A 14699-nucleotide genomic window follows, 5' to 3' on the forward strand; every position below is an offset into this window, starting at 1 on the left:
AAGCAATCACAGAATCATAGCACAGTTTGGGTGGGAGCACCTTCCACTAGAGCAGGTTGCTCAGAACCCATCCAACCTGACTTTGAACTTCCAGGGATGGGACATCTCCAAGTTCTCTGGCAACGTGTTCCAGGGTCTCACCACCTTCACAGTAGTGAGCAACTACTGCTCATAAACCAGTCTTGGGCTAAAGAATCTCGCACAATATAATTTGTAAAAAGGCAAAAATTACAGAAGTGATTATTTGTTGCAAACAAGCTTGAGGCAGCACAAAAATAATCTAAATTTAGCATTGTTCACTGGGACATTCACTCTGTGGTTCTCTTAATTTAGCTGGAGAAAAGCAAATAATGTACAGTATGTACAATAGAACAGACAGTTCAGTGGTGGGACATGAAATGAAATATCTGTAACTTGTTTGTGCTCAATCACTGATGGTTATCCAACTTTATAATTAGGAACATAAAATTAGAGCTGTGTGTTCAGAATCCAGATTTGTTGTCCCAGCATGACTGGGAAGAGTGTTCCTTGAGCTGTTTCACTGCATGTTAAAAAACAGTGTTTTCTCATTATGCTGAGGATTTTGTAACATACTTTTGTCCCACACCCCCTAAAAATAAAGGAAATTGAAAGCAGTAAGCTCTGCAGATGGCTTGACAAAAACACTTGCTGGTGCCTGTTGATATCTGGCAAAGATTCTGCATTTGTCAGATACATTGTGTGAGTCAGATACAGAAAGGATGCAAAATAGATTTATAATGACTAATTTGTCAACCAAGTATTTCTGTAGGGATACCTAATAGAAATATTCTTCTTAGTCTCCCAACTTGTGGTCTAGCAGATGTTTTTTTTGTCTTCAGGAAAGTGAATTTTTTTTCTTCTAGATTTATGGCAAGTCTGTGAACCAGGATAGAGTAATTGTTGGTATTTACCCACACAATATTTGCAGTTCTTTCAGCTGTTCTTGTCTGTATAATGTTTTTCAACCTTCTCTTTCATGCAATCTGCCAATGCAATAGTGGAAAAAAGGAATAATGTATATAAGTATATGAAATAAAAAATTATATGTTAGGTAAATGTATACTTTCGAAAACAATTTTACCCATTAGGTGGGCAGTTCTAAAGTAACATGAGTGAGTCAGATCCTTGCAATGTCCCCCACCAGCATAATCCAGTCAGCAAAGCACCTTGTAGAGGAATGACCGATACCAGCAGGAGTCCTTTGCCCAGCCCAGCCTTAGAGGTTTGCAGAGCAGAAGCATTCCAACAGCAAAACAACTCCCTTTGCCCTTTCTTTTCCTGCTCTATTCCACTTCTGCAGCTGTTGTTAAGCAGGTAAAGTTTTTGTAATACTTTGAAAACTGGAGTGCAAGCAGCAAAAAAGACACTAAGAGCAAGTTTAACCATCATATTAATAAGGGTTGAAAACTGTGGTTGTCAAGATCTGAGTGAGGTGTGTTCAGAGAGCAGGATTGGTATTTAGCATCGCTGTGTTTGCCATTGGTTTTGTCCCCTCTTTGCTTATGGCTCAGAGCATTAGGCTTAATTCTGCATCGTTACCATTCAGATCAATGGTAGTTTTCCATTGACCTGGATAGCAACAAAGTCAAACCCTTCATTTCTAATTTAAAAATACTGTCTAAACTGGAAGAACAAGGCTGGGCACAAGCAGGAGAGAAAACAAACAAGCATGAATTCAATGCAGTTTGCTAGGTTGTTGAATGATGTATTAAAATACCCCATCTTATTATTCCCCTACAAAACAATCACAATTTCTTATTGATGTTAATAAGAAACATCCAGCATTTTGCAAGCGAAGAAATGTTTCTACTGCATGAAGCTTGGGAGGTTACAGTGTTTGTTCATAGCCTGTTCTAAGTTCATGCTGTTGCACAGCAAAACTGAAATGACACCACTGAATATTCTCTCATTTCCTCTGAATGTCCATGCCATGCCATTCTGACCATGATTTACAAGCAAAAAAGGAAATATAAAACAATGCCAAATTTTGTACACTTTCTCTCAAGACTTATATTTTCAAAATACATACGAGTTTTAAAACACAGCAGGTAGTAAAACTTTGGTTTATTTTAAATGGGAAGAAAAAGACTTATTTTTAGATTATCTAAAGCCCATGTGAAGGTTACAGATGCTCAGGCTATTGGGTTTTTTTCTGTTCAGAGATACATTTGGTTTTGAAATATGTCCTACAACAAGTGGACAATTGTGCACCATTAGAAAATTTTTGCCTTTTTCTTAAGGTGTGTAACAATGCACATGCCTAAAAGGCACATGATTCCAGTCAGTCCACTTAATGATAGAAATTGAGTACTCTATTTAACAGCTGAGTCACCTCCCTCTTTTGGAAATTTACTGTTCCAAACAGCAATAGCATAGAAGTCAGGGCTTGAAAATTAATACATGCCCAGCAGTGCATAAGTGCATCTTAATGCTTTCTTTTTAGTGGCCCCTTAAAAATGTAAGGTGTGGAAACTGCATAAAACTCTGCTGCACTTTCCATATAAAAAAGACACACCTCTGTATCAAAGCATCATTTTCACTCTTAAATCTGTTCTCCCTGCTCGCAGAGTGTGGAAGGAGAGCACCACGAGAAGGCGGTGGAGCTGCTGAAGGCGGCCAAGGACAGCGTGAAGCTGGTGGTGCGCTACACTCCCAAGGTGCTGGAGGAGATGGAGGCTCGCTTCGAAAAGCTGAGAACAGCGCGGCGCCGGCAACAGCAGCAGCTGCTCATTCAGCAGCAGCAGCAGCAGCAAACTACACAGCAAAACCACATGTCGTAGGTGAGAGGATTCAGTGTTCTTCCCTAGAGTGCTCTGGCAGCACCCCACCTGGGCCAGCCGCTTCCAGGGTCTGTCAGGGCAGCGTCTGCTGCCAGAGCCCATCTCAGCCCCAGACAGGAGCAGGGCAGCCCCAGCCCTGGGCACCTGCCTGGGGATGGAGATGGGCTGGGGCATGAGCCCACAGTGCCCCCCGTGGCTGGGCAGGGCAGGGCTGTGGGGAGCTGGAGACTGGCCCTGCTGGGGCATTGCTGGGACAGGAGATGGCAGCCCTAGTGCCTGACATGAGGCCCTGGGCTGTGCACAGCATGGAGGGAGCTCCAAGGGGGGCAGTCAGGGGCCTGGAGGGACCCTTGGGGACCCAGCCAGCACATACTGCCAGGATGAGCAGAGCTCATTCTTTGGTACCTTTCCATGTGGCTTTTCCCTGTAAAGATGCACTTTGACAACAGGTTAAAGGCACTGGAAAATTCTGGAGCCAGTTTCCAACTGATAACCCTGAGATCAAAAGCCACTATGCACTTCTGGCTTATCTATAAGTGAATGGAGTCCTGGGAATGTTTTTTATTTAATATTAACAACCAGAGCATTTATGACAAGAATGTGCCACCAGGTTTAGACAGTTTAAAGCATTTTCAACTAATCTGTTACCACTCTATAATGAAACCTCAAGATTTGCTGGTGGTAGGTGAAGAAAAGTCTTTGAAGCCTCTTCCTTGCCACAGGGAACACTTACTTCTTTCTGGTCACTCTGCAGGGCACCTCTAAGTGCTTGCTTTTGGATACAGTTTGGTAGGAAGTATCTCATTCACTCTTAACTGACATTCAAAATCACAATAACTTCCAAGAGGCTTGCAAGTCTCCCAGTGGTGTGTGAGGTTCAGAGGTTCTCTGCATATGCAGTTTTTCTGAAATCAGTGAAAGTTTGTGCTATGAATACATTTATAGATATGCTCCATTTGCCTAAATAAAATCAAGTAGGATGATTTAAATCTCAACCCTCATCTCATAGCTGTTTGTTCCCAAAACAGTATACATGTACTGAAAGAGTCAGTAAGTGACTCAGAAATTCCCCAAATGGTCAAAATCTGAAGCTCCCAGTGATGGTCTCATCCTCATCAGTGTTGACACTGACCTCTGTTGGTAATCAGGGGAAAACACCCACCTTGTAAACACCCTGTCCTGTGACCACCAGTATTCCAGATTTGTTGGGGCAAACAAGGGCCCTGAGAAGGTTTTGAATTCCACTCAGAGCCTCTACTCAGACAAGAGGTTTAAACAGTAGTATTTCATGAAGTGTGGGATTTCTAAGTAAACCAAGGCCATTGCAGGAGACAGACATACACATGAAATTTTTAATTCTTTTCAGTTGCCTAAATCATTTCATTAGCAAGTAAGGAATTTTTGCTAATTTTAAATTGAAAGGGAGAAATGGCAAGCAGAGACAGCCACCAGCTTAATTCCTCAATTTTTTCTGATTGCTCTGAGCAATGTGTTTCTTTAATTCTAGGTTGTTCTCGAGAAAGAAGAAGCCTCAATCAAGAGTTCAGTAATCAGGCAACCAGAGCTGTACTCTTCCAGCAAAACAAAACAACTACAGGAACATGAAACAGAATTCATCTGGAGAATGTACAGTACCAGACTAAAGTGAGTTGTAGGGAGGGCACCATCATGGTAGGGCTTTTCAGCACACAGTGGTCACATTTTGCTTCTGTGACTCTGTTCCCAGTGAGAACAGCATGATTGGTAAACCCTATGAAACAGCAAAGTCCAGGGCTTCCAAATAATTCTGTTTGATCTCCTCTTGCACTCGTAACTCTGACAAATTTCTAGTTGGCTTTCTCTAGGCACTGAAAGTTTTGTGTAGGGAGGTTAAGATTGGCTGCTTTTGAGAGCAGGATCTTTCTCTACAGTTATCTCCAAAAATGAAAAACATCAGTTCAAAATTTTGCCACAGACATCAAACTTGTACATCTTCTTCATGACCACTTTGTACTATATCTGGTAGAGCTGTTTTAACCTAACTTCCTGTTTATAATTTTCAGATTTCCCTCTGGAAATAGCAATTTACTATATTTATAAAGTATTCCATTTGTAGAAGCAATTGGCTTTTTACTCTTGGTGTTTCCATATATTTTATTATGCATCAACAGAGTGAAAAAGTTTTAGGTCAACTTTAATTTTATTAGTAGTAAAGTTAGGGAAGCCTAGAACTGTATTTTTAAACGTAGGTATTGCTTGTATCTATTATAGTTACTATTCAGAAATCTATAACTGAATATATTATATATTTATTCAATAAAATATATATTGTCTGAATGTACCTGTTAGAGAAGTAGGGTCTTTGCTTAGCATGTAATGCAAATGTAGTAAGCTAATGTTAGCAAAAGACCAAGCTTTGTTTGGCAGATATTACTGTGATAGCATAATCTCTGCACTTCTGTATTGTTTAATTTATTTTCCAGTCTAATGTTAATATATTTTAGAGAGGAGGAAATGTAAGTTGTTTCTTTTAGGACTCACACATTATCATTTAAATCAATTTGAAATTACAGTCTGACTTTTTTTTTTAATTAAACTGAACTGGAATGTGCAAGCAAAATCTGTAAGTTCTTAAGTTTACATGTCTGCTTTTCCAAAGAAGATAGTAGTCAAAGCTGGAGGGCCATAAATGTCATCTGCTTTCAAGAAAATAAGAAAATGGATTCTCAAGTCCTTAAAAAAAGATCATTTTTACATGCCTTCTGTGCTTCATTAGAAAAGACTTGGGGGAGAAAAGGGGATTAGGGGAAAACCATACAGTCATTGCATGTTGGAAACTCCTGCTGGTGTCAGTGAAAGCTCAATAATGTGCAGAATGGAATGTACAAATGGTCAGAAACAGTGTTCTGGTTGTGAACTTGGAACAAAGTCAGAAACAATTAATATACTGGAGGGTCTATTCTCAAACAGAGAGAGACAAAGCAAAACAGGGTTAATTGGCAGCATCACAGCATATGTTAGAAACCAAATGCAGGCTAGCCAACGGACTTGACAGTGTTTGATCAGTGTAAGTAGCCATTGAAAGGAAATTACTGTATGTTTAAAACCAAACAGCATGAATTCATCTAGAGAAGCCTCGTTTTGTACAGAGAGGTAATTATATTCAGTAATCATTGGTGACAATATCAATTAAGAGTGTGGAGCTTGAGAACTACCAGAACTGAAGATGAAATATATTGTATTGTGCTCTGCACGGTGTCTTTTTATACTTAATAAAATTGTATGTACCTATTTTAAAACTGTTCTCAAACAGGCATTGCTATTAATACTGAAAGTTTTTAACTTGCTATTATGACTGCATATAACTGTCTTGTATCTCATCAGTATGATTTGGACTACCCTGATAGCTGCATTTTCAGAGACCAAGTATTCAGATCTAGTCAGCCCACTGTACTGCATTTTCCCAAACCGCCTCTCAACCTCCTTCCCTCCTCTTCCTCAAAAAATTTGAGTGGAATGTGCTGATTAATAAATTTCAATAATAGACTGTCATTCATATAGAGAAGCATATAAAATTCATTTTCATATATTATTATTCAATAAATTATTTATACACATTAAAATTAACATTCTAGTCTTCACCAACATTTAACAGTAAGAGCTGTCAATGACTTTGAAGTGAAAACAGAAAGAAATAGCTTTCTGTTGCTTTTCATGCCCCTTACTGATCAATAAAACATACAGCTATGTAATCACAAAATAACCACTGTCACTAAGCCTGTGATATGGTTTTGGATTTTAGTCAGTATTTTCATTTATGATTTAAATGTATTTAGTCCTGATTTAACATGGTACTTCCACGTGTGCACATGAGCTGAATTAGTATTCAGAAAAAGTGCAGGGAAGACAACCCTTTCCACATGTAGGTCTGCAGCTCTTTATAGTGCATTGTATTTTAACTGATTGGTCTCCTGGCATTTGCTGTTACACTACACTAAACTGATATTCTTTCAGTCAACTTAGTGAGTTTTATTGCCTATATTTACCTTTGGGGCTCTCCCTCATGTTTCTCTGCAGTGGCAGCAAACTGAGGTTGAAGATCCAAGATGCCTTTTTTGTCTCTTTATTACAGTAGCCAAAGGAGTGTTTACACACTCTTGCATCACATTCACTTACACCAAAGTTCCAGATGTGGGTTCTAATTTTAATAGAGATTTAGTGTTGGTGGTATTTACTTAGTGAAGTTGATGGTTCTGCTGTGCTAGCCATAGCTTTTCTGTTTGTGTTATTTGATGTAACTGGCACTTTATAAAGTATTGAAGAACTCCATAGTCCTTGATAAAGCAAAAAGCTCACCAGCTTGAATTTCAGAATTATGCAGAAAAGTGTCTGGAAGAACTAAGGACCATTCCACACATAAGCAGTACTTATTAGCTAGAAGCAGTACTGTCCCTCCATAAGTATTAGTGAAACGTTTCCATATCCAGCGTCTAATAAAACAAAACAGATTTCTAAACCTGAGAGTATTCTGGGACAGTTTGCAGGAATGTTACAGCTGCCTGCTGTACACATCTGATGGGACATACAGCTCATTGTGCTTAGCCATGAGAAGGTCAGGTTGAATTAGGGATGTGCTCAAACAGTCTTGCAAGCAGACCCATGTTAACCCTGCTTGTCCATGAAGTAAATGCAGTCTGAATGAGCATGAAGATTTAGATACATGTTTGATGAATTCATTGTCTCTACCTTCAGCTGTCCAAAACCAAGCTGTGGAGCTGTTTCCAAAGTCAAGAGTTGGAGGTATCCATTAAATGTGATTCATTGCACCTGTCTCTGACATGCATCTTAAAATATAGTTAGGCATTCTGTTAAAAAGATCATAAGCAGAGCCACTACTAAACAACTTAAACTACTAGCTTGGAATAAATAATGGCTTTTAAGGGGGTGTTGCTGCTATAGTCATACACAGCTTTGAAATAATAAATAAAAAGTCCCCAGTGTTTGAATCCCCTAATCTTAAACCTCTACATGCATAGCTAAGATGACCAAGAGGCCTTGCACATGTTCTGCTTTGTAAGGAGGCTTCTGTCACTACAGATGTATGTTCTGAACCGTTCTAAGAAATTTAAGAGCTCAGCACAGGTATTGTTAGCAAAATGCTTTGGTTGTGGTGCACACAGGAGCAGATTGCAACAAGCTTCAGCCTGTGAATGCTAATAGCAGAAGTCTGTACTGCCACCCCAGCACTGGGCTAGCGTGTGTGCATTTTACAATACCTGCAACCAGAAAGATGAACTATTGCTTTTGATTTCTGGTTACAAACAGAGGTGCACAAAAGTGACAGCCATTAAACTTCCATCGTAGGGATTTGGGATAACAAAAGGCATAGCAAAACTTGCCCAGTTCTGAAATCTAAAACCTGCAGCTATCTAGGTTTAAGTTAAAAGATTACAAAAGCAGATGTCTAAAAGGAACAGCCAAGATCCAAGAGGAAAAAAAGTCACATAGGAGTTTAACCTCTGATTATCTTTCCATTTGCTTTCTTATAGTTGTTTTCCATATTCTTGTCAACTGATCGAGCACAAGAAAAGTGTATGCTTCAGCAATTGCAATTCCTTTGGTCAAAATCACAAAGAGCTGATAAGGTAGAGGAGTAACTATTCCTTCCTCTGTCTGAGATGTGTGAAGCTGTTCTGTAGCATCTCTGTGCGGCAGGCGGAGCTCGCAGCTGAAGGACCGTGCCAAGGGAGACGCCTAGTGTGCAGCGATGCTCATGGCACCGAGAGCTGCTCGCTCTGCCGTCGCTGCTGCGGGCTTCTCTCCTCCCAGCCTTGCAAAGCTGCACACAGAGCTGCACGCTGCCGTCTGCAGCGTATTGCCACACATTTTACAGTGAGTGGACAGTTCAGAACTGAACTCCATTTATATGTAGAATAACGCCACAAGAGTTAACTCCCTGTGTTAAGAATGGCAAGTAGCATAGGATTATGGCAATAAAGGCAATATACTCTTACCTGGGTAATAATTTTAGGGTTAATGTAAATATTAACATGGTATTGGACTGCACACAGGGTATGATCCCACTTCACCTGCTGTTGCTGAAGATTATACATGTACTGATGAAAAAAATGTCCCCAATGCTAGGCAAGTGTGTAATCTCCATTGAAGTAAAAAATAAATGAAGCATGTCTCCATGCCTTGCTGAAGGGAGCCATGTAAACTAGGTGCAGTAACAAATCAATGTAAGCCATGAATCGTCCACTGCAGCAGCTGCTCTGCTTTTAGCAGGGACTTGCCAAAGATATCCATGAAATTTGGTTTCCATTGTATCTGTGATTGTCTCAAAGATGGTAACAGTCTGCACCACTGCCTGGCACCTAGCTGGTACCACTGCCTACCCTCCTCAGAGGGACACCCAAATAGAATCCTGGATCATTAGATCCAAGCTCTAGAGGCATTTTTATTTCTCCCCTTCTAGACACTCCTGAAATTTCTTCCTCTTCCTCCAGCACAACTTTATTCGAGGTGTTGATATTTAGCTGAAGTATGCAGGCATCTAAAAGTTCTCCTTTTTTCAGCAGGGAAAACCATCAAGGAGCTATATTTTGTGCACCACATCTTATATTCTCAGGCAGATTCCTCTCTGAAAGTCCCTGGGAGAAGGCAATACCCTAAGAAGCACCAGCTTCACAAATAAATATAGGAGCCCTCAGAAAACTGGCACCACTTCTTAGTAGAAAGGACAAAGGAAAGAAGTCAATATTATAAAATAGTCCTACTTTCAGCAAGCTCCAGAGCTAAAGCCCAGGCTCTGACAGCCTTCCCTGTTTGTTTAGGACCAGATGTCCTGTTCAGTTTTCATGTTCTGACTATGGTGCTTAACAGCAGCCCAAGTTCTCCAGTTCTGTTAGAAACTGTCTTATTCTTAAAAAGGTTACAAGCCTAGGCAAGGAAGGGTATCAGGAAACCTGTGCTCATCCTGCAGTTTTCTGGTGTGACTACCTATTTGCCAAATTTAGACTTTAAGGCAAGGTAAGGCAAAAAATATATTTTGTCAGAACGCATGCCAATTGCTTTAAATAATGATCTGACAGCTGTAAACAAGTTTTACACTGAGGCTGGTGTGGCTGAGGATGGTTTCTTCCCTGTATCCCTGGCTAATTCTAGGATGATTATTTAAATCTGCATGGAGCAAGTATGTGAGAAATGTCATTGATTCCCAACGAAGTGCAGGTGATTTCATTGCAATACAAAGAGTCTCCAACCAGAGTCTTGGCTGAACTAATGAACCCTCAGCAGGTGTCTGCATTACAATTTGTACACCTCCAAAGCGTGTTTTAGATGCAGTCATCTTGCCTTTATTAAATTATTCAGCTCAGCTATGCAGGTGATCTGACTTACTGAGGAGATGAATGCAATCTTAAAGCAAATTTGCTCTGTAAGCCAAGAGTCAAAGAATGACAATCTTCAAAGGTGGAAAAAAATAGGAGAGAAAAAAAGAATAGGTCCAAGTGTCAAATCAGATGAAGATTTGGCATGTTTCTTTTTCTATAAAACTCACTGTTGAAACAGCTGAAGTGACTCAGAAGTCAGGCAGAACACCTGATTTTATTTTCAGAGACCAGTGTCAGTGAAGGTGCAATTAATTGCAACTACCATCTCTCTACTGCTGAGGGAACAATTATCTCCAAGAAAAAGGGCTCAGTTTAAATGCATAAGGACAGCATCCACACTTCCCCAGGGACCCAGACAGAAAATGGTTTTGTGCATTTTGATACCACTCCACATCATAACAACTTCTGAGAGGTATAAACAGCAGCCTGGCTCTTTGTTATGCACTAGTAATAGCAAATGGATTTATTCAGGCAGAGTACACTTTTTGATCAGTTTTTCCTTTCAGAAAAGAGATAAGCAGGTTCAAGCAGGATAAGTAGTTAGATGCATCCTATGTACTGGGAGATGGACCTTGCTGCTTTAGCATCCTTAAATGTGCAAAATCACAGGAATCTGACATGGGTGACTGCCACCACTTTAAGTCACTCTAAGTTACAGGATTTTAGGGAATAGAGGTTAAAAAAAAGGCAACCAAGTGACAAATGCTGGTCACAGAACAGTGCAAGCATGTAAGGAATCATGCCAGATTATACCAGCTTTTGCTGAGGTGCAGCAAAGGACAAAATTTTCTGCCTGGACATTGCTGCATCCTTCAGCATTATCAGTCACTGTCCACACACACATTCATTTTGAGGGTATTAAAGCCAGGAACGACTTGAGCATTGGAAAAAAATGACCACATTCTATGATCTGCTGCAAGATCCCAGGATGCCCCCAGTCCTTAAGATAGTGCAACACTGCACTTTGAAGCTGAATTTTCTCTGAAATATAAGAGATAAAATGCAACAACCTGCTCCAGATGTGTGCCTGAGGCTACTGCTATTTCATCCTCAATTCATTAACCTTCTTCCCCACAGAATCAAAATTCAACAACAGAGGTTACAGCAGCATTTTCAGATTTCTCTTTGTTTTTCATTCAGTGCTCTCAGTTGCTTCAAGTAATATGCAAACCTGTTCATCATTCTTGGCCATACCTATTTGAAGTGCAGTGACCACTGGAAAGAAACTTCCTCCAATATTTGACGAAGGCTTTTATATAATAACACGAAGTTATTATACATTGCTATTCCAGTATGTATACTTGATGTCTATCAGAAACCTTGTTATAATTGTCCTAGAGCTCCATCTTGTCCTAAGAGGATGAGGTTTGGCTAGGAGACCTCCTCTAGAAAGCAAAGAGGTCTAGAAATACCCAAAGAAGTACCCAAGTCATACAGCAAACAGTTGTGGTGGATTAGGACCTCACTGTTCCTACTGCTCACATTCCACCCAGACCACAGCAGAGCTGATGGAATTTCCTGTCACAGGGTCTCCAGTTCACAGCCCACAAAGATCCACCTTCCTCAGCAACCCAGTGGTTACAAGGCTCTTGCTCCAGGATATCCACCCAGTCTGAAGAGGCATGGGCTGCAGGTCCTGACCCTGCCTATTTGTGCTGAACAAGAAGTATGCCTCCTTTGTGACCAAAATACATGGTGCAAGGGACACACATGAAAATGAGGATGAGCAGACTGCTCCCACCATGTCTGAGCACACACAAGAAGCCTTGTCACAGGACTGTATGTGCTGTCCTTGCAGGATGGGAAACACCAACAGTTTAGCCATGAAGTAACTGTGCTTCCAGGCACATGACCAAAAATATCTCAGAGCCCTTTAGAAAGAGAGGATTATATGCCACACAACTCATCCATCCCAAAACCTGGGGGAAAAAGAAGCAGAAATCTGATTTAGGTGCAAATTTAATGTCTGACAAGCCAAAGTCATCGTGCAAGCTGAAGGAAAGACCATCTAGTTTAGTTCGTGCAGTAATGCAATTCAAATATTCACTGGAGACACCAGGCTCTGAAACACCTTTTTCTCTCCTAATCAAAACAGTCCCTTCAACAAAGGCAGAAAAGGACACAAGCTCATTTTCCCTCATCATGAGTGAGTGCTGTAGGTGACAATCCAGTTAATAAAAGGGGAACAATTGCACATCCCCTTTTACTTTGTAAATGAAGTACTTATCCCTGCTTAGACCATGAAACACAGGGCTTGGGCACAGCGTGAAAAGGCAGACAGACAGAAAGAAAGATGGACAGATTGATCTTGACTGGGGAAAGACACTATATTCCAATCCAGATTAAGACACTTAAGTAAGACTTGTTCTTCATCACATTCTTGCTATTTAGGCAGAGCCCTGCTTCACACTATGAATTCCCAGAGATGACACTGGGGCCCAGGTGTCTCTCCCCATATGCTGAGAATTTTCCACATTCCCAGTGTTCTGTATAGCTTTACAAGGACAAGGCCCTTGGCACCGGGCATCCCTAACCCAGCTTGTGGACCTGGAGTGTCTGATTCTCAGCTATATTTAAACACCTAATCCCCCTGGAGAATTTGAGCCTTCATCTGCCATAGTATTTTGTAAAGTGCCTAACTCCTGTACATTTCAATATTTTAAATAGTACACTTGATTTTTTAGTCATATATTTTAAATTCTGTACTTCAACAGAAGTACATAAGAATGCCATTTTTAGAGAAATGAAATTTTTTAAAAATCCTATATTCTGTAAAAAATCTGTCCCTTAAGTTTCAGATTTTTTTTTTTTTTGGTGGGGGGGTGGTGGGTGGAGAAGCAGAGTTCAGACTGTGTCCTGTACTTCCTACTTTTTTTTATTCAGACTGGAATGATTAGAGCTACTACTGGGTCCAAAATAGATTTACCACTTTCAAATACTCCCTAGTGACAGCTGAGAAGCATAATGATGCTTTATCCCACATTAGTGACAAAATAAATTGCTTTTCCAGCACACACACAGTGCTTTATAAAAAGAATAATCCCACTGGAAAAAGGATTCTTCAGCTTTGAATTCCTGCACCCAAAAGGGCCTCAGCTGCAGCAGCCCTCTCTGGAGAAGCCAGAGGGAGTAAAAGCTCACAGAAGTGCAGGGTGTCACTTGAAGGTAGGCACTTCTATTAACACCAAAGTAATGTATATTACAGTGTTCTTATTTTTGGGTGCTGCTGAATTATTTTAATTTTATAAGTATTTGTGTGTTATACTTTCTGCTGGATTGGGGTTATGCTTATAAATTCCAATTTTCAGGCTACGGCTATTTAAGTCACATTTGGCTCGGATGCACAGCATATGCTTTCAGTATGATTCAGGGTTTTTTCCCCTTCTCTTACCAGGTGCTTCATTTCACTTAATTGCAGTGGGAGAATTGCAGCATCAAAAGTAATCCAGAAGTTCTTCTCCCTGATTCCAGTTGTAAGTTAGAGCCCGGGTCTGCATGTCTGCCATGCCGAACAGCACCGATATCAGCTCTGACCTGCCAAATCCTGCCTGAGCATGCACATCATCAGAAAATTTTGATGATTGTTTAATATTGGGGCAATGCTTTACTTCTTACAGCACAGGCAGTTCTCAGATAACCCACATTTTCAACTGGAATATACACTGCTTTTCTCCTTTTCAAAAGGAAACAGGAAAAGGGAACATAAAAGCATTCATAAACCACCAAATATTTGCCAGACACATTTCTTCCTGTAATTAGAGGCAGAACAGTTTTAGGTGTTGCTCACAGCTTTTAACCAAGTGAACTTCAAGATTAGAATCAAACAGAGCTATTCAGGTAGCTAAAAGATGCTGAATCTCACCCTTGCAGAACTGCTGCTTCCAGGAGCCCCCAACATCTCTAAAGGTCCTGAGCTTTCTGAGAGAATCACCTGTAGCAGTATGATGGTAAAGCTATGGGCAAAGGCTTTGCCTGAGACACTACAGACATCTACATATAACATATCAGGATTACACATAAATAAACTTACATGAGGGCTGAAGATTCAGTCAAGCATCACATGACCAATCCCCCCCAAATACTCCTATATCATTTTAACTAAAGAATCTGGTAATACTGTCATATGGCTTTCTTCCTTCCCCCAAATAGACTCAATTTTTGGGCTTTAAATTTGCTAAAACCTGCATATATAAAGTATGTCTGTGGACAGGTATTTCTACTGGTTGAAAAGGATGTGAAAATAAACTTTGTTGCATCTTACTCTAATATTTTAGACATATTGATTTCTTTTTAACAGATCTAAATTTTTTTTTTTAAGTGGAACGTTTTATCATGTGTTCAGCAACATTTTTTCTCCGGATTTCTTTCTAACTAAACAGATAGGCAAAGTTTTTTTTTAATTATTAGTCTCCAGAGGAAGAGTTCTTCAAGAGCTCCTTGCACTTACTGCCTATCAATAACTACTGTGCAAAGTAAGGAGGTACCCACCTATTTACCTATTTAGTAACAGCTGATTGGCATTCAA

At 40.2% G+C, this 14699-nt stretch overlaps 1 protein-coding gene across 2 annotated transcripts in view; it reads left to right on the plus strand.

Annotated features, from left to right (window-relative positions):
- LIN7A (lin-7 homolog A, crumbs cell polarity complex component) overlaps nt 1–6332 on the plus strand; it is a 47581-nt gene extending 41249 nt beyond the window's left edge. The window contains exons 5-6 of one of the 2 annotated variants that reach the window (XM_074539669.1): nt 2589–2801; nt 4309–6332. In XM_074539669.1, the coding sequence (XP_074395770.1) occupies nt 2589–2801 (213 nt within the window). In that variant the 3' untranslated portion in view covers nt 4309–6332. The remainder of the gene's footprint in view (nt 1–2588; nt 2802–4308) is intronic. The other variant, XM_074539668.1, reaches the window with a different exon arrangement.
- Nucleotides 6333–14699: the final 8367 nt, after the last annotated feature.

This window comes from Zonotrichia albicollis, chromosome 4 (assembly GCF_047830755.1).
Source record: "Zonotrichia albicollis isolate bZonAlb1 chromosome 4, bZonAlb1.hap1, whole genome shotgun sequence".
Lineage (NCBI taxonomy): Eukaryota > Metazoa > Chordata > Aves > Passeriformes > Passerellidae > Zonotrichia > Zonotrichia albicollis.